General features: G+C 43.5%; 1 protein-coding gene across 1 annotated transcript; it reads right to left on the bottom strand.

Moving 5' to 3' along the window:
* Positions 1 to 5,279: 5,279 nt before the first annotated feature.
* LOC311308070 (lymphoid-specific helicase-like) lies at positions 5,280 to 21,500 on the bottom strand (the record flags this gene model as incomplete). The annotated part of the gene is made up of 13 exons (XM_084437008.1): positions 5,280 to 5,429; positions 12,317 to 12,436; positions 12,537 to 12,620; positions 14,518 to 14,662; positions 15,082 to 15,230; positions 15,722 to 15,883; positions 16,474 to 16,573; positions 17,511 to 17,707; positions 18,312 to 18,339; positions 18,692 to 18,749; positions 19,446 to 19,502; positions 20,161 to 20,329; positions 21,411 to 21,500. 13 exons carry the CDS (start codon positions 21,498 to 21,500, stop codon positions 5,280 to 5,282), a joined length of 1,509 nt encoding a protein of 502 aa, XP_084293134.1.
* Between the last annotated feature and the right edge of the window lie 1,233 nt (positions 21,501 to 22,733).

The following is a 22,733-nucleotide window of genomic DNA, read 5'->3' as shown; positions in this document are numbered from 1 at the left end:
AATATATTGCAGATGAAGAATATTGCATATTTATTTCTTGCAACAAATTAGAAAGTAACTTAGGCAGTGGCCAGAGAAATCACTTTACCTCACGTGTGCCATTGAGCTTATCTAGCCACGAGGCAGCCAATCAACAGAGGACAGAAGAAAACACAATGAGTGTGAGTCGTAAACAAAGTAGCATTTGGATGTATTTTAATAACATAGGCAACAAAGACAGAATGTAGAATAAAGACAGAATGTAGAATTTGTAAGGTAAAAATATATCAAGCAGGGTCTAACCTTCACAGGTATATTAGAATTATACATCCAACAGTGCAGTTAGAAGAAGTAACGCAAGTTAGCGTTTCTCCTGAACATAAAAGCCAGTGTCTACTGGAACCGTTGCTGCTGCAGTGTCTCCAGCCACTGTGGTGGAAAATCTCCACCTGGATATGCTCAGGTAGACGTGAGCCTCACCCCAGCTGGCATTTCAACTTTGATTCATGGGTGATTCAACGTCATGTGACTACGTGAATCAACGTTGGATTAGATTTTGATTTTGAAAGGTGAATTAACGTTGATATCATGACGTTGTTCCAACATCTTACTCTTCAACATGGGTGAATTAAGGTCTTACAATCACTGTTGAATGTGTTGAATTTGAAAGGTGAATCAACTTTGAAGTCCCAACTTTGTTTTGACTGCTTACTTTTCAACATGGGTAAATTAAGGTATTTGAGTCAACTTTGCATCACTGTTGAAACTGTCAACTTCTTACTTTTCAATCATGTAGCCACGGAGAAGAAAGGCGTAAAGTTTTTTCAATTTTATTTTACATTACAATCAAGATGCACATGTAGGCCCACAACAGCAGTGAATGGGGCTGCAACACTGACAACTGCAAATAGCAACAACATCAATCCAACAATAATGTGAAAAATAAATGTTTGTGGCACTGGCATGCACACACACACAAACACACATTTTGTGACATCCTTCTATACAGCAATGCTACAGAAAAAGGCATTCACAGTCAATCTGCCAGCTGGTAACAGCTTTTAGTTTTCTAAACATACAACCTCTGCAGCACAATACGACCCAGGATGTAGCCTATGTTAATCAATCAATCAATCAAAGCTTTATTTGTATAGCGCATTTCATACCCAGAGGCAACACAATGCGCTTTACAGAGAACAAGGGAGGTGGGCATAGGTCCCACTCTCTACATATTCCAGAGGGAAGCAAAAAAACAGTATCACCCGGGGGCCAGATAAGTGAGCTGTAAAAATTATTTCCTGACCCCTCTCAACAAGGCGATCGAGCAAGCTCCTGGAGTATGTTTGTCTACCGGCTAAGAACATTTATAAAGCAATAAATTACAGGATCTGTAAATTACAATCTGAGCCCAGGACTGGTGTATGTCTGTGTGTGTGTGTGTGTGTGTGTGTGTGTGTGTGTGCCTGGGTCCAGGTAGAGGCAGGGGTCAGGGGTAGGGTGGGGGTAGGAAAAGGATACGGACCCGGGTTAGGGTGAGGGGAAGGGGGGACTAGGTCCATGCCTAAAGTGGACTGGTGTATGTCTGTGTGTACGTGTGTGTGTGTGTTAACTAATTGCTACGACATCCACAGCAGACACAGGGGTATCTATCGGACTCAGGGTGGTCTGCTGTGTTAAAACGCGAAAGCAAAACCATCTCAACTAGCAAGCTAAACAATATAGTAACCTTACAATCTACAAGTAGCTGCAAAAGTTGGACAACAAGGGAATGACTGGCACATTGCTCAGCTTGTATGTATGTAGATACTAGCTACATCCAGCTAGTGCGAGACAAACATTAGGCCTAGACACGATGCACCGCACCAAAATTTCCTAAGAAACTACAGTGTCCATAATAGGACATCCTCGGACGTCCACGAAAGGAAATTCGAATCTCATTCTTTGTGCAAGCGCAAAATAAGAATTTGTGACCAATATAATTAATTTATTGTAAAGATATATAAAGCAAAACCTCTGTTGGGCCACTTTTTACCCATATTGTGCATTAAAGGGCTATAAGGCTGGTTGAAGACATCATGTTGATGTTGTTGTACATCAACGTACAGATCTTCAACAGAATTTCAACGTTGATTTATAAGTATTTTATCAACCTTTTTCAACCATTGAGCATTAAATATTGTTTCAAGGTTGAAACGACAACTGACATTAATCCAACTATATTTCAACGTTGAAGGTCGGTCGTGTGCCAGCTGGGACCGGTCAATGGTCTTTAGTACAATACAGTATGCGGCATTTCTTCTTGCAAGGAGAGAGACACACCAGCAGAATGCTCTGTGTGGACTCTCCTGTTTTAGATAGATACCTGTACATAAAAATAATTTAATAATCCCAGAAGGGAAATTTCCCTGCTGCAAAATACTACACAAGCACACGGAAAGGGCGTTTGTGGTTTGACCTAGAAAACACACAGACGTACTCTTACAAAACCAGATAGGGTGTAGGCTACTTTTGCAATAGGTGAGAAGTTTCTGCGAACACCTCTAAACCAGAGTTGTGGTTTCTTGCAGTAGCTCAATTCCTATGTATTTGAAACCATAAAACCCCCCTCTCTGCTCAGCAACATGCATCAGCCTTACATTTCATCATTACATTTGACAGCAGTGTAATACTTTTTACTTTTTACTAAAGATCGCACTACCGCTCAGGCATCAGGTACACCTATTGCAACTCAGTGCTCTAGAAGCCAAAGTATGCCAAAGGCCACAACCCCAGCTAGACAGAACACAGTTGATGAGGAATTGGGTAACATGATTGCAAGGGATTTCCAACCATTGTCAATCGTGGAGGACAAGGGATTCGGAAGCTACATTCATGCTCTTAATCCCAAGCAGAAAAAAACTCTCCCAAACAACAATCAAGACTGTACGACAGAGAATGTGTTTCATTGCAATAAAGGGTTAAAAAGGCTACAGCAGTTTGCCTGACACCCAGAGCCACCACTTCCTTCATGTTGGTTACATGTCACTTCATTGCAAATTAATGGAGTCCTGTCTTCTGGACTGTTTTGAGTTTAGTGAGACACTTCAGAGAACTTAGCAGAGGAACTAGAACTAGAGTAGAAAATAAAGTGGCTTGCTGTGTTCGTGACAGCGCAGCTACTGTAACATATTAACCAATGATGCTGGTTATGTTCTTGAATTATGTTCAGTGCATCGTTGTTATTGTTGGACTACAAGTGACTTATTACTAATATAACGTGTTTTAGTATTGTGGTCAATTAGACCTACCTTTAAAAGCACTGTGTTGGGGTACAGTAAGGTAAAATAGTGACCACACTGACAAACCTTTTTTCCTTTATATATCATGTATTGTAAAATGATAATTTTGTAGATTATCCTGAAATAAATGTTTCAAAGCATTTGACCATTGCAAAGTAGGACCCCCAACTACAGGCACAAACATACAGAACAAACACACATATACACACATTCAGACAGAGAGAGAGAGTTAGACAGATGGTGAGAGAGGGACTGCAGCTCCATGTTATGAATGTGGCCGCCAGCACCCACCCAAATCCATCCTCTCCCTCTCTTTCCTGCCCCCCTGTCTCCGTCCTGTCCATTTTAGCCTGCACGTTTCGTTTGTTTTTACCTGAGTTGCCTTGTACATTACTCCAACCTTGCATTTCTGATCAGATACTACATAAAGATTGGTGGCGCCCGCTCCTTATGTGACCATCACCATATCTCTGTCTTCAAGCCTGTCTTGGTGCGGGGCACCAGGCTGGATATGTGGGACTGTGTTCCGAGCTCTGGTTCCATCAGCGGACCCCCAGATATGACCGCCGGCCGTGTGAGGATCCAGAGTGACGGTGCTTCCATCTGTTGAATCATTTCAAGATCAGTTAAATGTCTGTGCCAACAGATGTAATTGATTCAACTCACATTGTAGAATAAATTCTGTAGAATAAATTCCCTTTCACTGGGGGATTCCAACACTGTTTTTACATTAAACACTCAGAACAGATGTGTTCAAAACATCATGTGTTATATTGTCCTTAACCAAATACACAGATGTGTTAAAATAATGTAATGTGTGTTGTTTTTAACATATTTTCTAGGAGTGCAGTTGGCCTACGGACACAGAGACACTTACATCTTTCTAGTGTTGACCATGGGACGTCGGAGGGTGGGAAATCTAAAGCCAAAAGCTGAAGCAGTTATAGATTCTTGTTCTGTAGATTAAACAATCAAAACAAAAACGCTTATGTGAAATAATTAATTTCTGTCATCATTCTGAGTCAAAGTCAAAAGTCAAATAGAAAACAGAAATAGAAAATTTATTTTCTATTTGAAAAGTCAAATAGAAAATAAATCCAGTTTGTTGGGGAAAAAAACATGGATTGTTTAACACCTTAATTATTTTAAAAAGAAAGGAACTTCTGAATTTCTGAGGACCATAATGGCACGATATGGGGACAATACAGTATTAACATGACATGGGAAGCATAAGAGAATCATGAGGGGACATTAATCAACTACTCACCCCTCAAGATCTTGTCCACCTCAGCCTTCAGCTGCTTCCTGATGTCTTCTATCTCTACTAACCTCTCCTCTGGATCTCCCATCTCTACTAACCTCTCCTCTGGGTCTCCTATCTCTACTAACCTCTCCTCTGGGTCTCCTATCTCTATTAACCTCTCCTCTGGGTCTCCTAACTCTACTAACCTCTCCTCTGGGTCTCCTATCTCTACTAACCTCTCCTCTGGGTCTCCTATCTCTATTAACCTCTCCTCTGGGTCTCCTATCTCTACTAACCTCTCCTCTGGATCTCCCATCTCTACTAACCTCTCCTCTGGGTCTCCTATCTCTACTAACCTCTCCTCTGGGTCTCCTATCTCTATTAACCTCTCCTCTGGGTCTCCTATCTCTACTAACCTCTCCTCTGGGTCTCCTATCTCTACTAACCTCTCCTCTGGGTCCAGCAGCTCAGAGATCCCAGCGGCACCAACTGGACCTTTCTGACTCACCATGTAGTTCTGAGTGGGTGTGTGTGTGTGTGGGGGAGTTAAACATCCTGTTTTAATACAAAGTATTAAAATTCAAAGATACATTTACAAAATGTTGACAAATCCAATGAGAGCTTTTATTTCATATTATCAGATGAAATAAGGTGGAAATGGAAGTCACCTGAAGCAGCATCTGGGGATCTCCTCCCTTCTTCTCCATCTCCTTCAGCTCACCATCAGCTCTCTGCAGCATTATCCTCTCCTTCTCTGCCATGGAGGCCAACACTCGTCGTCATCCACAGCTGACATCAGCATGGTGAAACCGCTCTCCATATCCTCTCACTGCAGTCTGCCAGCTGTCTGACAGGCACAGGAGAGATGGGTAATATGAGACACAGTTCATTATGGAGTTCCTGGCGAGCACCACTAGAGGGCAGTAGTACTGAATGGGACAGAAAAGAAGGTTTACCCAATCCCACATGTTAGTTCATGCAGTGGGTACATAAAAGTGTAAACAAAACACCTTTCCATGAGACTGCCACCTCAATGAAGGACTGCACATCCAACAAATGCCTATTTCTCATTCATTCATCTGTATTATTATTTTTATAATAATATTTGTATATGGAAAACAGTGGAGGATATTGCATGACTTCACCTTAAAAGTTTCCATGGTTGTCTTTGGTTTGAGAATCTCCATCTTTACTGAGTACATTTTGTTCTTTATAACAAGCAGCTCTTTCCGTCAGCAATTGCTGAAAATAAACAAGACATTAGCTTTACTCATGCTCTACGAATTGACATTGAAATATCAGTTGACACTAGACAGTCAAACTCCTTGACATTGGACTTCAAAAGTCTTACAAAGATTAATCTCAATTCAGTTTTGATATAATTATAAGTGTCTGAATATCAATAATTCTAGCCCTTTTCACCTCTCTCACTCCTTACACTGATTTTGGGGATGTGTTTTTCAGCAGGTAGAGTTATCTGGGATTTGTGATCTTGACAGGCAGACATTTTGGACACAGCAGAGTTTGGTCATTCATGCAGAACAGAGATAGTGGCGCATCGTGCTTTTCACACACATTGGCAACTTCGGGCAGATCTGCTACTACAGGCATTTCTTTAGAGAAGCCGAGGTTGTGGCTGGTTCAAGGTATGACTCATCCAGACTAAGATTGTTCACCAGAGCTTCTAGAATGTGGTCGATGGCCAGTTCAGGAGGCTGAGGGAACGATCTCGAGAGAGGGCAGCTGCACTCACCTCTGCTCCAGTAGGCCTCTAGGCAGTAGGCTATTGGCAGAAGCTCTGCCTGCAGGGAATGGTGACTGGGCAAGAGAAGACATCCAGACAGATTGAACAGACGAACTGCTCCCGAGTTAAACCACCCGTCGCCATTTCTCTTCAATGCAGGAAGTTGTAGAGGAGGCAAGTCATAAGATTTGCAGGTTGCTCTGGTAGCCTATGGAGGTTTCGCCAGGGTCTCTCTCCTTATCAGCAACTGATGTCATAAACTGGCATTCAGCAACTGAGAGCTGAGTTCGACAACTGCTACAAAGTTGCTGTGACTGAGAAAGCTTGTAGCCTAGGCTACACCAAGACTACAATTGTCCCACCAAAATCAAATGTAATAAATCAGTAGAAATGTTACCAGCTGCTACTATATGCAAGTTGAATCGTACGCTTCCTGTGACCAATATAGACTATATTTCCCAACAGCCATTTTGACATCTTGCAGGGTAAACAGGTGTAATCAATAACAGTAATTATGTCCTGTGCCATGTAGGATTTAGGTGGGCCAGGGGCCTAATATTATGCATGCAGGCTCACTGGAATGGCTGACAGACTATAATAGAATAGGACCTTAATTAATTTGATCAATTGCACCTGTTTGCCCTGCTGTCAAAATGGTGGGAAAAGGGTATATTCCCAAGCACTGTTCAGTTTGAAAGATAGAATCCAATCTTTCCACTGTCCCTTCCCATGTGTCACAACTCTGTCTACCTGTCCACTACTGGGGTCTAGCATGGATATTAAGATAACTGGACATGGCATTGAACAATGGCTGCCCATTCATTCCACTGCTCACCCAGTGCATGAAGCCAGTTTGTGTCCAAAGCTCAGTATTGCAAGTCATGTGACACCATGGGGGACAAGAAGTCTATTTCCCATAAAGAAACGGCTGGGGAAAGAAACCCCCAAAAGTCTTGGTAGATTATCACTCAACATCACAGGTTGGGTTGTACAGGGCATGGGTAATCCTGCTCTTTTACAGTGTTGCTTGTCATGTGTTGCTCTTGTGGAAGAAAACTCAGTCTTCACTCTTTGTGGCTTCAGGTATAAAATTCTTTATTTTATATGCGGCATGGAGAGAAACAATACACAGAGTCATTACAACATCTCTCTGAAGAGTATAGTACTCCCTTCAGATTACATTCATACAGCAGCACAACAAGCGCCATATGTGCAGCAGTTATCAACATACAGATCTGGGTACATTTCATCAAGGCCACATATTTCTCTGGATATAATGTGAATGGTGCATTGAGTCACAGCTAGAAAACAACTAATTAATAGAACAAAAATATATGACTTATGACTTTAACAAGCATAATATAATTTCAATCTTTAAACCTCTACACTGTCTGCATCATACTGCTCTGTCTGTGTTCATTGCCTGCTCATTATCTGTCTGTATTGTCATTTTCAGTATTTACCCTTTATTTATAACCTGCCAAGGGACTACAGTTGAAAATGATCTGACACCATCCCTGTAACAATAAACTCAATAAAGTAGAGTAAAACATAAAACGTGGTGTGTAGTAAACTCATGGGTGTAGTAAACTCATGGGTAGTAAACTCATGGGTGTAGTAAACTCATGGGTAGTAAACTCATGGGTAGTAAACTCATGGGTAGTAAACTCAAAGGTGTAGTAAACTCATGGGTGGTAAACTCATGGGTGTAGTAAACTCATGGGTAGTAAACTCAAAGGTGTAGTAAACTCATGGGTAGTAAACTCATGGGTAGTAAACTCATGGGGGTAGTAAACTCATGGGTGTAGTAAACTCATGGGTGTAGTAAACTCATGGGTAGTAAACTCATGGGTAGTAAACTCATGGGGGTAGTAAACTCATGGGGGTAGTAAACTCATGGGGGTAGTAAACTCATGGGTGTAGTAAACTCATGGGTGTAGTAAACTCATGTGTAGTAAACTCATGGGTGTAGTAAACTCATGGGTAGTAAACTCATGGGTAGTAAACTCATGGGTAGTAAACTCATGGGTAGTAAATCCATGGGGGTAGTAAACTCATGGGTAGTAAACTCATGGGTAGTAAACTCATGGGTGTAGTAAACTCATGGGTGTAGTAAACTCATGGGTAGTAAACTCATGGGTAGTAAACTCATGGGTAGTAAACTCATGGGTAGTAAACTCATGGGTAGTAAACTCATGGGTGTAGTAAACTCATGGGTAGTAAACTCAAAGGTGTAGTAAACTCATGGGTAGTAAACTCATGGGTAGTAAACTCATGGGTAGTAAACTCAAAGGTGTAGTAAACTCATGGGTAGTAAACTCATGGGTAGTAAACTCATGGGTAGTAAACTCATGGGTAGTAAACTCATGGGTAGTAAACTCATGGGGGTAGTAAACTCATGGGTGTAGTAAACTCATGGGTAGTAAACTCAAAGGTGTAGTAAACTCATGGGTAGTAAACTCATGGGTAGTAAACTCATGGGGGTAGTAAACTCATGGGGGTAGTAAACTCATGGGTGTAGTAAACTCATGGGTAGTAAACTCATGGGTGTAGTAAACTCATGGGTGTAGTAAACTCATGGGTAGTAAACCCATGGGTGTAGTAAACTCATGGGTAGTAAACTCATGGGTAGTAAACTCATGGGTGTAGTAAACTCATGGGTGTAGTAAACTCATGGGTAGTAAACTCATGGGTGTAGTAAACTCATGGGTAGTAAACCCATGGGTGTAGTAAACTCATGGGTAGTAAAATCATGGGTAGTAAACTCATGGGTGTAGTAAACTCATGGGTAGTAAACGCATGGGTGTAGTAAACTCATGGGTGTAGTAAACTCATGGGTAGTAAACTCATGGGTGTAGTAAACTCATGGGTAGTAAACTCATGGGTAGTAAACTCATGGGTGTAGTAAACTCATGGGTAGTAAACTCATGTGTAGTAAACTCATGGGTAGTAAACTCATGGGTAGTAAACTCATGGGTGTAGTAAACTCATGGGTGTAGTAAACTCATGGGGGTAGTAAACTCATGGGGGTAGTAAACTCATGTGTAGTAAACTCATGGGTGTAGTAAACTCATGGGTAGTAAACTCATGGGTAGTAAACTCAAAGGTGTAGTAAACTCATGGGTAGTAAACTCATGGGTAGTAAACTCATGGGTAGTAAACTCATGGGGGTAGTAAACTTATGGGGGTAGTAAACTCATGGGTAGTAAACTCATGGGGGTAGTAAACTCATGGGTGTAGTAAACTCATGGGTAGTAAACTCAAAGGTGTAGTAAACTCATGGGTAGTAAACTCATGGGTAGTAAACTCATGGGGGTAGTAAACTCATGGGGGTAGTAAACTCATGGGTGTAGTAAACTCATGGGTAGTAAACTCATGGGTGTAGTAAACTCATGGGTAGTAAACTCATGGGTGTAGTAAACTCATGGGTAGTAAACTCATGGGTAGTAAACTCATGGGTAGTAAACTCATGGGTAGTAAACTCATGGGTGTAGTAAACTCATGGGTGTAGTAAACTCATGGGTGTAGTAAACTCATGGGTAGTAAACTCATGGGTGTAGTAAACTCATGGGTAGTAAACTCATGGGTGTAGTAAACTCATGGGTAGTAAACTCATGGGGGTAGTAAACTCATGTGTAGTAAACTCATGGGTGTAGTAAACTCATGGGTGTAGTAAACTCATGGGTAGTAAACTCATGGGTGTAGTAAACTCATGGGTAGTAAACTCATGGGTGTAGTAAACTCATGGGTAGTAAACTCATGGGTAGTAAACTCATGGGTAGTAAACTCATGGGTAGTAAACTCATGGGTAGTAAACTCATGGGTGTAGTAAACTCATGGGGGTAGTAAACTCATGGGGGTAGTAAACTCATGGGGGTAGTAAACTCATGGGTAGTAAACTCATGGGTGTAGTAAACACATGGGTAGTAAACTCATGGGTAGTAAACTCATGGGTAGTAAACTCAAAGGTGTAGTAAACTCATGGGTAGTAAACTCATGGGTAGTAAACTCATGGGTGTAGTAAACTCATGGGTAGTAAACTCATGGGTGTAGTAAACTCATGGGTAGTAAACTCATGGGTAGTAAACTCATGGGTAGTAAACTCATGGGTAGTAAACTCATGGGTGTAGTAAACTCATGGGGGTAGTAAACTCATGGGGGTAGTAAACTCATGGGGGTAGTAAACTCATGGGTAGTAAACTCATGGGTGTAGTAAACACATGGGTAGTAAACTCATGGGTAGTAAACTCATGGGTAGTAAACTCAAAGGTGTAGTAAACTCATGGGTAGTAAACTCATGGGTAGTAAACTCATGGGTAGTAAACTCATGGGGGTAGTAAACTTATGGGGGTAGTAAACTCATGGGTAGTAAACTCATGGGTAGTAAACTCATGGGGGTAGTAAACTCATGGGTGTAGTAAACTCATGGGTAGTAAACTCAAAGGTGTAGTAAACTCATGGGTAGTAAACTCATGGGTAGTAAACTCATGGGGGTAGTAAACTCATGGGGGTAGTAAACTCATGGGTGTAGTAAACTCATGGGTAGTAAACTCATGGGTGTAGTAAACTCATGGGTGTAGTAAACTCATGGGTAGTAAACCCATGGGTGTAGTAAACTCATGGGTAGTAAACTCATGGGTAGTAAACTCATGGGTGTAGTAAACTCATGGGTGTAGTAAACTCATGGGTAGTAAACTCATGGGTGTAGTAAACTCATGGGTGTAGTAAACACATGGGTAGTAAACTCATGGGGGTAGTAAACTCATGGGTAGTAAACTCATGGGTGTAGTAAACTCATGGGGGTAGTAAACTCATGGGGGTAGTAAAATCATGGGTAGTAAACTCATGGGTGTAGTAAACTCATGGGTAGTAAACGCATGGGTGTAGTAAACTCATGGGTGTAGTAAACTCATGGGTAGTAAACTCATGGGTGTAGTAAACTCATGGGTAGTAAACTCATGGGTAGTAAACTCATGGGTGTAGTAAACTCATGGGTAGTAAACTCATGGGTGTAGTAAACTCATGGGTAGTAAACTCATGGGTGTAGTAAACTCATGGGTAGTAAACTCATGGGTAGTAAACTCATGGGTGTAGTAAACTCATGGGTAGTAAACTCATGTGTAGTAAACTCATGGGTAGTAAACTCATGGGTAGTAAACTCATGTGTGTAGTAAACTCATGGGTGTAGTAAACTCATGGGGGTAGTAAACTCATGGGGGTAGTAAACTCATGTGTAGTAAACTCATGGGTGTAGTAAACACATGGGTAGTAAACGCATGGGTGTAGTAAACTCATGGGGGTAGTAAACTCATGGGTAGTAAACTCATGGGGGTAGTAAACTCATGGGGGTAGTAAACTCATGGGGGTAGTAAACTCATGGGTAGTAAACTCATGGGTGTAGTAAACTCATGGGTAGTAAACTCATGGGTGTAGTAAACTCATGGGTGTAGTAAACTCATGGGTGTAGTAAACTCATGGGTGTAGTAAACTCATGGGTAGTAAACTCATGGGTGTAGTAAACCCATGGGGGTAGTAAACTCATGGGGGTAGTAAACTCATGGGTAGTAAACTCATGGGTGTAGTAAACTCATGGGTAGTAAACGCATGGGTGTAGTAAACTCATGGGTAGTAAACTCATGGGTAGTAAACTCATGGGTGTAGTAAACTCATGGGTGTAGTAAACTATACTCAGATCACTATATTCATATTACTAACACATCGTTGTTATAAGTGGTAATTGAATACGTTTTTCGAATTGCACGCACGGTAATAGGGGCTTAATGGTCATTTAAAACAAATAAGTGATTCAAGTGTACGCATAGAGAATTACGAGGCTCACAAATGTTCTAGCCTGTTTGTTATTTAAAAATAAATAAATGAAATTGGATAATGTAGGCTAATATAGTTAGGCAGACAAGCTAATAAAGCACACAGTGTATAGAAAATTCCCCAGAATGCAGAAAATGAAGCTTTTGATGCCCAAAATTTCCCCCAGACCCCCCAGACACAGTACCCCCACCGCCTCATTCTGCGCCAGGAACAGCCCTGAGTGTGTGCGTCCCGGGGACTCACGTTGTGGTCTCGGTCGGAGTAGGCCATGGCGCCGTCCAGACGGCTGTACTGATACCCCCGCAGGTAGCAGTAGTCCACCAGCAGGTCCAGGATGGTCGTCATCGTACTGAAGACCAGCACCTGCCCACAAACGCCACACAAAACCCCAAGAGCTCACATCTGGGGCTGCTGGTCCAGGAAGTGGTCAAACTAAATCTGTACCCATGTGACAAGTTTGTACCTTGTGGCCTCTCTTCTTCAGCTCGGGCAACATTCTGTCCAGGATGAGGAACTTTCCGGAAGTCTGGACCAGCTGCTCGTCAATCTAGAGACACATCACAATGACAGACCGACTCAAAACTACTGTATCTGACCAAACCATGCATACTTTGTTCCGTCACGTCTGTGGTGTCAGATTGCCATTCCCATGTGTGTATGAAACGGGGCATTTTTTTCTGTTTTAAATCTTAAATCCATTTGGCTTATCCGCCTGTTCAAAAATATATTCTTTTGAACTAGTTGAAAAGAGCGCAAACCATTTTTCTACTTTATGAAGCAGGCTGACATGATCACCCAGCTGGGGACAGGGGGAACTCTATGAGGTAGGGACATTACCTTGAAGTCCTGAGAGGCGGGGTCCAGGGTGAACTCTATGAGGTAGGGACCAGGGGGAACTCTATAAGGTAGGGACCAGGGGGAACTCTATGAGGTAGGGACCAGGGGGAACTCTATGAGGTAGGGACCAGGGGGAACTCTATGAGGTAGGGACCAGGGGGAACTCTATGAGGTAGGGTCCAGGGTGAACTCTATGAGGTAGGGACCAGGGGGAACTCTATGAGGTAGGGTCCAGGGTGAACTCTATGAGGTAGGGACCAGGGGGAACTCTATGAGGTAGGGACCAGGGGGAACTCTATGAGGTAGGGACCAGGGGGAACTCTATGAGGTAGGGACATTACCTTGAAGTCCTGAGAGGCGGGGTCCAGGGGGAACTCTATGAGGTAGGGACCAGGGGGAACTCTATGAGGTAGGGACCAGGGGGAACTCTATGAGGTAGGGACCAGGGGGAACTCTATGAGGTAGGGACATTACCCTGAACTCCTGAGAGACAGGGTCCAGGGGGAACTCTATGAGGTAGGGACCAGGGGGAACTCTATGAGGTAGGGACATTACCTTGAACTCCTGAGAGACAGGGTCCAGGGGGAACTCTATGAGGTAGGGACCAGGGGGAACTCTATGAGGTAGGGACCAGGGGGAACTCTATGAGGTAGGGACATTACCCTGAACTCCTGAGAGACAGGGTCCAGGGGGAACTCTATGAGGTAGGGACCAGGGGGAACTCTATGAGGTAGGGACATTATCTTGAACTCCTGAGAGACAGGGTCCAGGGGGAACTCTATGAGGTAGGGACCAGGGGGAACTCTATGAGGTAGGGACCAGGGGGAACTCTATGAGGTAGGGTCCAGGGGGAACTCTATGAGGTAGGGTCCAGGGGGAACTCTATGAGGTAGGGACCAGGGGGAACTCTATGAGGTAGGGACCAGGGGGAACTCTATGAGGTAGGGTCCAGGGGGAACTCTATGAGGTAGGGTCCAGGGGGAACTCTATGAGGTAGGGACCAGGGGGAACTTTATGAGGTAGGGACCAGGGGGAACTCTATGAGGTAGGGACCAGGGGGAACTCTATGAGGTAGGGACCAGGGGGAACTCTATGAGGTAGGGACCAGGGGGAACTCTATGAGGTAGGGACCAGGGGGAACTCTATGAGGTAGGGACCAGGGGGAACTCTATGAGGTAGGGACCAGGGGGAACTCTATGAGGTAGGGACATTACCTTGAACTCCTGAGAGACAGGGTCCAGGGGGAACTCTATGAGGTAGGGACCAGGGGGAACTCTATGAGGTAGGGTCCAGGGGGAACTCTATGAGGTAGGGTCCAGGGGGAACTCTATGAGGTAGGGTCCAGGGGGAACTCTATGAGGTAGGGTCCAGGGGGAACTTTATGAGGTAGGGACCAGGGGGAACTCTATGAGGTAGGGACCAGGGGGAACTCTATGAGGTAGGGACCAGGGGGAACTCTATGAGGTAGGGACCAGGGGGAACTCTATGAGGTAGGGACCAGGGGGAACTCTATGAGGTAGGGACCAGGGGGAACTCTATGAGGTAGGGACCAGGGGGAACTCTATGAGGTAGGGACCAGGGGGTACTCTATGAGGTAGGGACATTACCTTAAAGTCCTGAGAGGCGGGGTCCAGCGGGTACTCTATGAGGTAGGGGTGGTTGCAGGATTTCTTCAGCAGCATGAGGATGTTGCGCAGCTTCAGGTTGATCTGGGCGTCGAGGGGCGTCTGAACCTCCACTACTGCGCCAGAGCTGGGGAGAAAGTCGTGACCCAAATTTATTCCACAGCACTCAAATTTATTCAGCAAAAATAGAAAAAGTCCGTGACACATAACACAACATTGGCCCACGCCAAGGTTAGCCCACTTCCTGTCATGTCTCATAAATAAATTATTGAAATTATTGAATTGTGTGTCCTGCAAAATAAAAACCCAACATTTTCTCTATAAATATATATTTTTAAATCCCTTAAAAAAAAAAAGAAAAGAAAGGGAAACCGCCCACGAGGCCGCGACCCAATCAAAACGGCTCCGCGACCCACCTATGGGTCGCGACCCACCAGTTGAGAAACGCTGGTCTAAATGTTTGACATGTTAACTTGGGCTTGGGTGCGCAGCCTCCACTAGCTCCACTGAGCAGGAGCTAACGACACGGAGGGAGCTGCTACAGACCTCTGCTTCGCCTCCAGCTCCTTCTGGAGCTTCTCCAGGTATTTCTCCAGGTCGTGGGGAGAGTCGTCTTCCGTCTCCGAGTACCTGACCGGCTTCCTGACCCGTCGCTTGGGCCGGCCGCCGGGCGTCAGCTCCACCGGGGCCTCCACCTGGACAGAGAGCACACACACACACCGTGTTCACTGGGTTCACACTCTTAAGCCACATGTCAAATTCCCTGACTTTTCCCCGACTTCCAGTGACTGAAAAGCTGAATTTCCATGACCTGTAATGCACAGACAAACTGTGGGAAGAGGATAAATGCTTGCTGAACAACAACCACTCACGCAATACAGGAAACGCGTTAAATAACCTGATAAAGAAAAATACTGCATGGAAAATATTATCATTTTTATTTTTTTAAATTGAAAATGCTAACAAAATTCCCTGATATTCCATGACTTGGGCCAAAAATCTAATTAAAATTCCATGATATTCCAGAAATACCATGACCCGTGGGTACCCTGTGTTAAGATACTGTTTTCAAATCCCAATAACGGTTTACATCATGTCAAAGCGTCGTGGGGGGGTGCTTTTTGGAGAATTGGAACATTGACATTGAAACCCCCAGTCAGAAGAGAAGGTAGATTTGAACTTTAACCTTTTCCTGGCCGAGCATCTTGGCGATGGTCTTGCTGGCCACCGCCGTGTAGAAGGACGCCTGCTTGGCGGTGAGGGGGGCGTACACCACGATCTCCTTCTTCGGCGGCACCTCTAAGGTCACGTCAGACTTCAGCCTCCTGAGAAGGAACGGCGTGAGGATCTGGGGGCGGAGACAGAAGGCGTAAGGGGGTCACATGACAAGGGTCCCAGACACACAAACCACAACCTGGAAATAAAGTTCAAGTTCAGGCCTAGAGTGACTTGACACTGGTGATTAAAGGAGAATGCTCGTTTTTGACAACCTGGACTTTATTTACGGCATATTATAAGACGGTTAAACTGGAGCGACGCTTGCGCGCTGTGCGCATGCGTGCTGGAGCAAGTGGGGAAGCCATTTCGTTTCTAAAGACGTTTCTAAAGATCATATTACAGAGGCATGTGAAAAACCACAACAAGCCCTGGCTCTATGCAAGCACAACTAGCGATTCATGAAGACAGATTGATGAAAACAACCGTTTCGTGGCAGAAAATAGATTTTTAGAAGCTGCATTCTCGGTGCCCCGTCCGCCGCCATTACATGGATATACTTGGCTCGCGCTGGATTTGAAATTTCTTCTACAGGCCTCCGAATTACACCAAAGTGATCTCGGTGAGTGAAACGTCTTATAATATGCCGTAAATAAGGTCCAGGTTGTCAAAAACGAGCATTGTCCTGTAACTCTGGTATGACCGCTGGTGAGGGTGGAGTACCTGGTGAAGCATGTTCAGGATGTTCTGCTCGCGTTCGTTGGCGACAATGTTCTCGGCGTCCGAGCTGATGATGGTGTCGATGTCGAACCACGACTCAAAGCTGCAGAGAACAACGACAACAACGACATCCTCAGAATGATCGACCCAAAATATAGGAAACGTAAACAATAAGTAAATGTCAACAATAAATAAACATTAAGACATAATTCTCACTTTTTCCTCTATCAAATTTGTTCGTTTCCTTTGCAGTGAGTGAGATCATGGCCATTGCAGCAGTTAAAATAAAAAGCGCAAATTCACAATAGCTAAACTCGCATGTTTGTGAACATTTTTGTGGACCGACTGACAGAACAAGCTATAGAACTGCTGGTTGCAGCCAAAAATGAATCTCTGTACACTAAAGGTGTCTGCTGGATTGGTGTGCCATGCTTGTTCGTGACTCTTGCCGTTGGTTGGATGGATTTTGCAGCTGAATTTTAAACTTCCCACATTCTAACAACAACTGACAACTTTAGAATGTTGGGTATTGGGAGTTGGTTGGTGCGGTTGTGGCCGTGTTCAGACACCTTAAAGTCGCACTGAAATGAAAAAAGCATTCTGTCCCATTTTGGTTCACATAATTGGTCATAGTGTTCACCTATTCAACGATGTATGCCAAAAATTTTACAGAATTTTATATCGAAGTATATAATTTCTTACTTCCTGGAAAACGGTAGGTCACGTGCAATGACGACAACAGGTACCTTAGATTTTAGGCCAATAATCTCACGGCATCCACCCGTCAATCAACGCTATCCTTCTATCGAATCTGTCTAAAGTTCTTAAAACCCGTCCACTTGTCAATGTTCCAATCAAATTCCTCTAAACATATGTCCCGCCCTCATAGCTTGTTTGCGTCAGGAATACGTCAAACTACGGAAGTTAGATGATCTCAAACGTCCGTTTCAGTGAGACTTTTAAATACCCCCCAACCAGTGGCCTAAACCAGACACCGACGGCCACATGTTGACAACACTCCACCAGAAGGGGACGCCTACCTGCGGAGGTCGTCGAACACCTCCGGTAGCAGGAAGTTGAGCAGGGACCAGAGCTCGGCGAGGTTGTTCTGGAGCGGCGTGCCCGTGAGGAGCAGCTTGTTGTCCGCGGGCAGCATCTTCAGCTCGCGCACCAGGCGACAGTTCATGTTCTTGATCCGGTGACCCTCGTCCACGATCAGGAACTTCCACTGGAACCGCTGGGTGGGAAGGGATGAGGGAAGGAAAGGGATGATCAAAATGGATGACCACGGGGCGGCTGTAGCTTAGTTGGTAGAGCGGGTCGTTCAGTGATCGAAGGGTCAGCGGTTCGAATCCCAGCTCCGACTGTCCACATGTCGAAGTGTCCTTGAGCAAGACACCTAACCCCAAATTGCTCCCAATGAGCAGGTTAGCACCTTGCATGGCAGCTACCGCCATTGGTGTGTGAATGTGTGTGTGAATGGGTGAATGAGAGGCCGTTGTAAAGCGCTTTGAGTGCCGCTAAGGTGGAAAAGCGCTATATAAGTGCAGTCCATTTACCAAACATGCCATATTAAGAAATGAATGAATACATGTACACATTCATACATGTTCACGTTATTCAATGAAAAAATGTATTCAATAGATTCCATCAATTTCAATGAATTCAACATTCAGCTAGAGAAGTGAGGGATTTCTCCTGAAGCCACAAATGCACAAAACACCATCAATCGCTTCGCAAAACACTTTTTTTGGGTCACTTTGACAGAAAACTTGTACTGTTCGCAGGAAAGGACACAAGTGAACCACAGAGAAGAGTGTGGCAGGTGGGCGGGGGCCTACCTGGAGGTACTTCCTGTCGATGGCCATGCTGCATGCACAAAAGTGATCTGGGTGAGTCAAACTTCTTATAATATGTCGTAAATAAGGTCCAGGTTGTCAAAAACGAGCATTTTCCTTTAACATTACAAATGCAGAGGAGCGGTCATTTCACCCATGCAACTACATTTAAAGTAATTCCCTGCACCCCTTCAACTTACAATACCCGGCTTCTATGCTCTCCTAGGCATTTGCATTTTACCTGCCACTGTTTTTGACACTTCAAAATCACATGAAGAAAAAGTATTTTGGACTTAAAATCCAATCCATTAATTTTCCCCTTGACATTTACTGTAGGCTGCAACACTACTTTCTCCCGGTAGATATTGCAAAACAATACTCACACAGGGACTCCTTCTACAGGGGGGAGCTCCACTGGAGCCTCCATCGGTTCAATGCACTCTATTAATCATAATGTAAACAGAAAGAAAAACATTAGTTGTGAGATACAACACCTTTATTAATGGTGTTGGGTTGATAAACACAGCATAAACAGTACTAATGTGTACATTGGCAATAATACCCCTCATATAAATCCCATTCAATATGATATATCTACGCCAAACACAAAGAGACTATACATTCTGTATTATTCCTGCAGTATGGTAAGGATGGTGACTGCAACTATGAAAAAGTTTGAAAACTACAGCTCCACCCTCAGTAGGCTATAGGCAGACAACCTTAAGCGTGATTTATGGTTGAACGCCTGTACCCTACAGCGCTGTCAGTCATTTATGCTTCTACGTTCATGTGTTACAAACCACATCGCATTGTGCGCATTGTGTTGCCTCTGGGTATGAAATGCGCTATACAAATAAAGCTTTGATTGATTGATTGATTGACATCACCATGACGCATAGTTATATTTTTGGGAAGGTGCACGTCAGGCTACAATTTAGCTTAAGCCATAACGACTGACCTACGGCTAGCAACCCATAACCTACACAATCGATTCAACATGGAGGCATAATTCACACTTAACGCGTATACCTCGCCCCTGACTAAACAAGGGAGACACACAAAGGCATGGAGACAGGCATGGCGAATCAAACTTGACAACTTCAACACAACAGACCTCATCACTCGCTGGACACTTACGAGAGAGCGCAGTGGCCTGGTCCTCTCCCTGTGCTGCCTCCTCAAAATCGCTGTCAGCTGAGATTCACATGGAATAATATATTGAATAAACATTAGTTCTGGAAAAATTGTTGACATTGCCCACAAAATAAAAACACTCACAATGCCTTATCTTGTAAAATAGCCTACACAAACAGACAATCAGTTGTGTCATGATTTCCTGTATAGTAATTCACAGCTGATATTTTCTTGTAATTGGAAGTTAAATACATTCTAAATGTTACTCAAGTAAACACCACAGCTATTGTCAAATTCATTTCAAAACAATTCACAAAACTGTGGATGAGGTGAATAACCTCATATCATTAAATTATTACCTATTGGCTATGTAACAGCAAACTATAGGCCCTATGCCTACTGCACCTCACAGCCATGTTCAAGCTGCTTATATAAATTGGCACACACAGATTATAGGCAATATGCCAGCTATTTCATCATTGAGATTTTTTGATGGTAGAGTACAATAAATCCACTCTATGTTGTGTTGAGATATGTCATTAATATTTTCAGTATAAAAAGTAAATGTATTATTGTTATATTTTAGAACTCAAAGTGCAACAGTAGTATAATGGTGTAGAGAAAAATAACATCAGTAATTTTCAAACAGTAACAAAGCCTGGGAAAAATCGAATCTAAAGTCAACAAATAAATATCATTCAATGACATAAACACTTACCAAACACAGCAGAGGTCTCCAGGAGCTGCCCCTCCAGGTACTCCAGGCGCTGATCACGGGCACGTGCACACCTGACGTGGCGGATCAGCGCCTGGAGTACCTCTGTGGCCAGTACATGACCCTCCGAGTGGAGGTACTCCCTTGTCGCCCACGGATTCATTATTTGTAGCTGTAAAAAACACAACAATACATTTAAGGACACGTGAATGAAAAAAGGGAAAACAATAACACAATAAGGAACAAAAATGTACACTGGATCCATGCTTCAGGTAACATTGATTTGCCTGATGCACAACAGCAACACATGTTTGCCACACGCAGACCACCCTGGGCCTGATAGATGACCCCCATGTCTGCTTAGATGCTATACTAATCCTGTCTTCCTCCCTCCTCCCTAGTATCTCTCCCTTTTACTCTAAACAGGTCCTGTGAACACCTCCCTGTCTCCTGTAGCACACCTGGTAACTTGTCCCGGTGAACCTCCCACCCTGTCCTCAGCCAAGGTTCCCCTTAAGACTTGCAGATCAATCTCCTGCTCTCCTCATGCAATTTTTACTCTGTAAATTCAAATATATTACCCTGTATATTGTTCCTTAGCCAATGCCATGTCACCTATTTTTTTTATTAAAACTAAAATGTATAAAAAACACACCATCTTTGGTGACATCTATGTAGCCTACTTTGTAGGTAAACATGTTGTAAACAATTCCGGGTTTTAAATATACAGTAACTGCGTTTGTCGGTTTGTAACTTGGTTGCTAATCTTCAACATAGCGCTGCATTTTACAATGTTAATGTCAATATGTTATTTTTTTTTCAAGCGACTAACTTAATGAAAACAACATTGTATGTTGATAGTTTGGTGTTTAGATGTGAAAAGGTAAAATGTGAAAACATTACAGCCAATAGCCTAACCACGAGCCTAGCCTACTGTTAGGGGCCTACTTTTTTGACGACAAATGACAAATTGAATTAATTCGATGGAAATGCCATCACCAAATAATGCACGTGGTTTAACGCAGGCCACTATGGTCTAATCAAAACCATGAATTTGTTCATGCGAATTATAAATAGTGCAAGCATATGATACATGCAGTCATAGCACGTGTTATAAACGTAGGCTATCCAAACCATTAGCCTAATTTGTCAACGCCAATTACAAATGCGTGATAGCATAAACGCAGTAGCCTAATTATCACGAACACCCTCTTCATAAATAGGCCTACTACAATTTACTCTTAATCACTCACGTTGAACATCTCCAATTTTTGGGCCAGCTGGATGACCTCTGGCTCATTTATGGTGGGCAGCGCCGGGGGAGCAGTTGGTCTGTCAGCCATGATCTCATGTGATCTCTGATAATGATCATGTGTCGGTCGCCTCTTTTAAGACCGATGGAGCCGCCTCCCGTTGGAGCCGTTTTTTGGAGAAGGGTATCTCTGCAGGCCCGGAGACTTCGAGGGGGCGGGTCAACTGTCAATCAATTTCTACTTTGGCCAATCAGAGGCTGACAATCGTCTTGTCAATCAAAAACTCATTTCGCCTGAAACGGTTGAATCACTTTTGATTTGGCGAATCTTCTTTCTCTTAGGAGAAGGGGTGTGAGACGCAAAGCTAATTTGTCATTAATAAGTGTCAGCTGCGGACGATCAAGCGAACATATTGGACGTCTTTCGAGGTAAGGGAGATTGACACAAGTAACATAACAATAAGCAGTTATTTTAACGTATTTTCAATTAGTTATAACATTGACAGCGCCTAAATGCTCACATTTAAGAACGTAGACGAAGATGCTGAGATGCCTGACGTTAGATAAATAGCTAGTTAGTGAATACATCCATGATCCTAGCCGTCACAACGTGGCTAGCTAGGTGTAGGCTATTCTTGACCCAAGTTAACATTAGCAAAGCGGTGTACCTGCGCACATGCACAAACAGAGCAGTGCTTCTACAAAGAAATCTATCATATTTATTTTCTCATGTAAACACTGGGCGTTTGGTGTTGCCAAGCACTTAGGCTCTTTGCACAAGCTCCACTACTTCCTGAAATTCTACAGGCATCCTTATTTCCTGTCCTATACCATTGGATGGAAGTTATTAATCAGGTGTGCCGCTTATATAGATAAATAAATAGACAGGTAGGTGTGTATACATATACACAGTATGCATGATTATGTTCTGTTAAAAATATATAATTTGTTGACAGGAAACCAAGAGGTACAAGAGAGTGGAAGAGGGGACAGGAGGAGAGGACATAGAGATGAGAGGGGAGATACCTGATGTTAGCCAAAGAGACACTACATTAATTAGATCCTGCAAGTTTAAAAAATAATGTGGATGGATGGGTGGGTGGGGGTGGGTGTGTTTATAGCTTATGTTTATGTTTTGTTAATTTGTGGACAGGAGATGAAAATGGACACCACAGTGGAGGAGAGGTGACAGGAGGAGACCAACATGGACACCACAGTGGAAGAGAGGTGACAGGAGGAGACCAACACGGACAAGAGTGGAAGAGAGGTGACAGGAGGAGACCAACATGGACATCAGAGTGGAGGAGACCAACATGGACAAAAG

Source organism: Borostomias antarcticus, assembly GCF_949987555.1.
Source record: "Borostomias antarcticus genome assembly, chromosome: 4".
Taxonomy (NCBI): domain Eukaryota; kingdom Metazoa; phylum Chordata; class Actinopteri; order Stomiiformes; family Stomiidae; genus Borostomias; species Borostomias antarcticus.
This window is presented reverse-complemented; position numbering and strand designations above follow the sequence as displayed.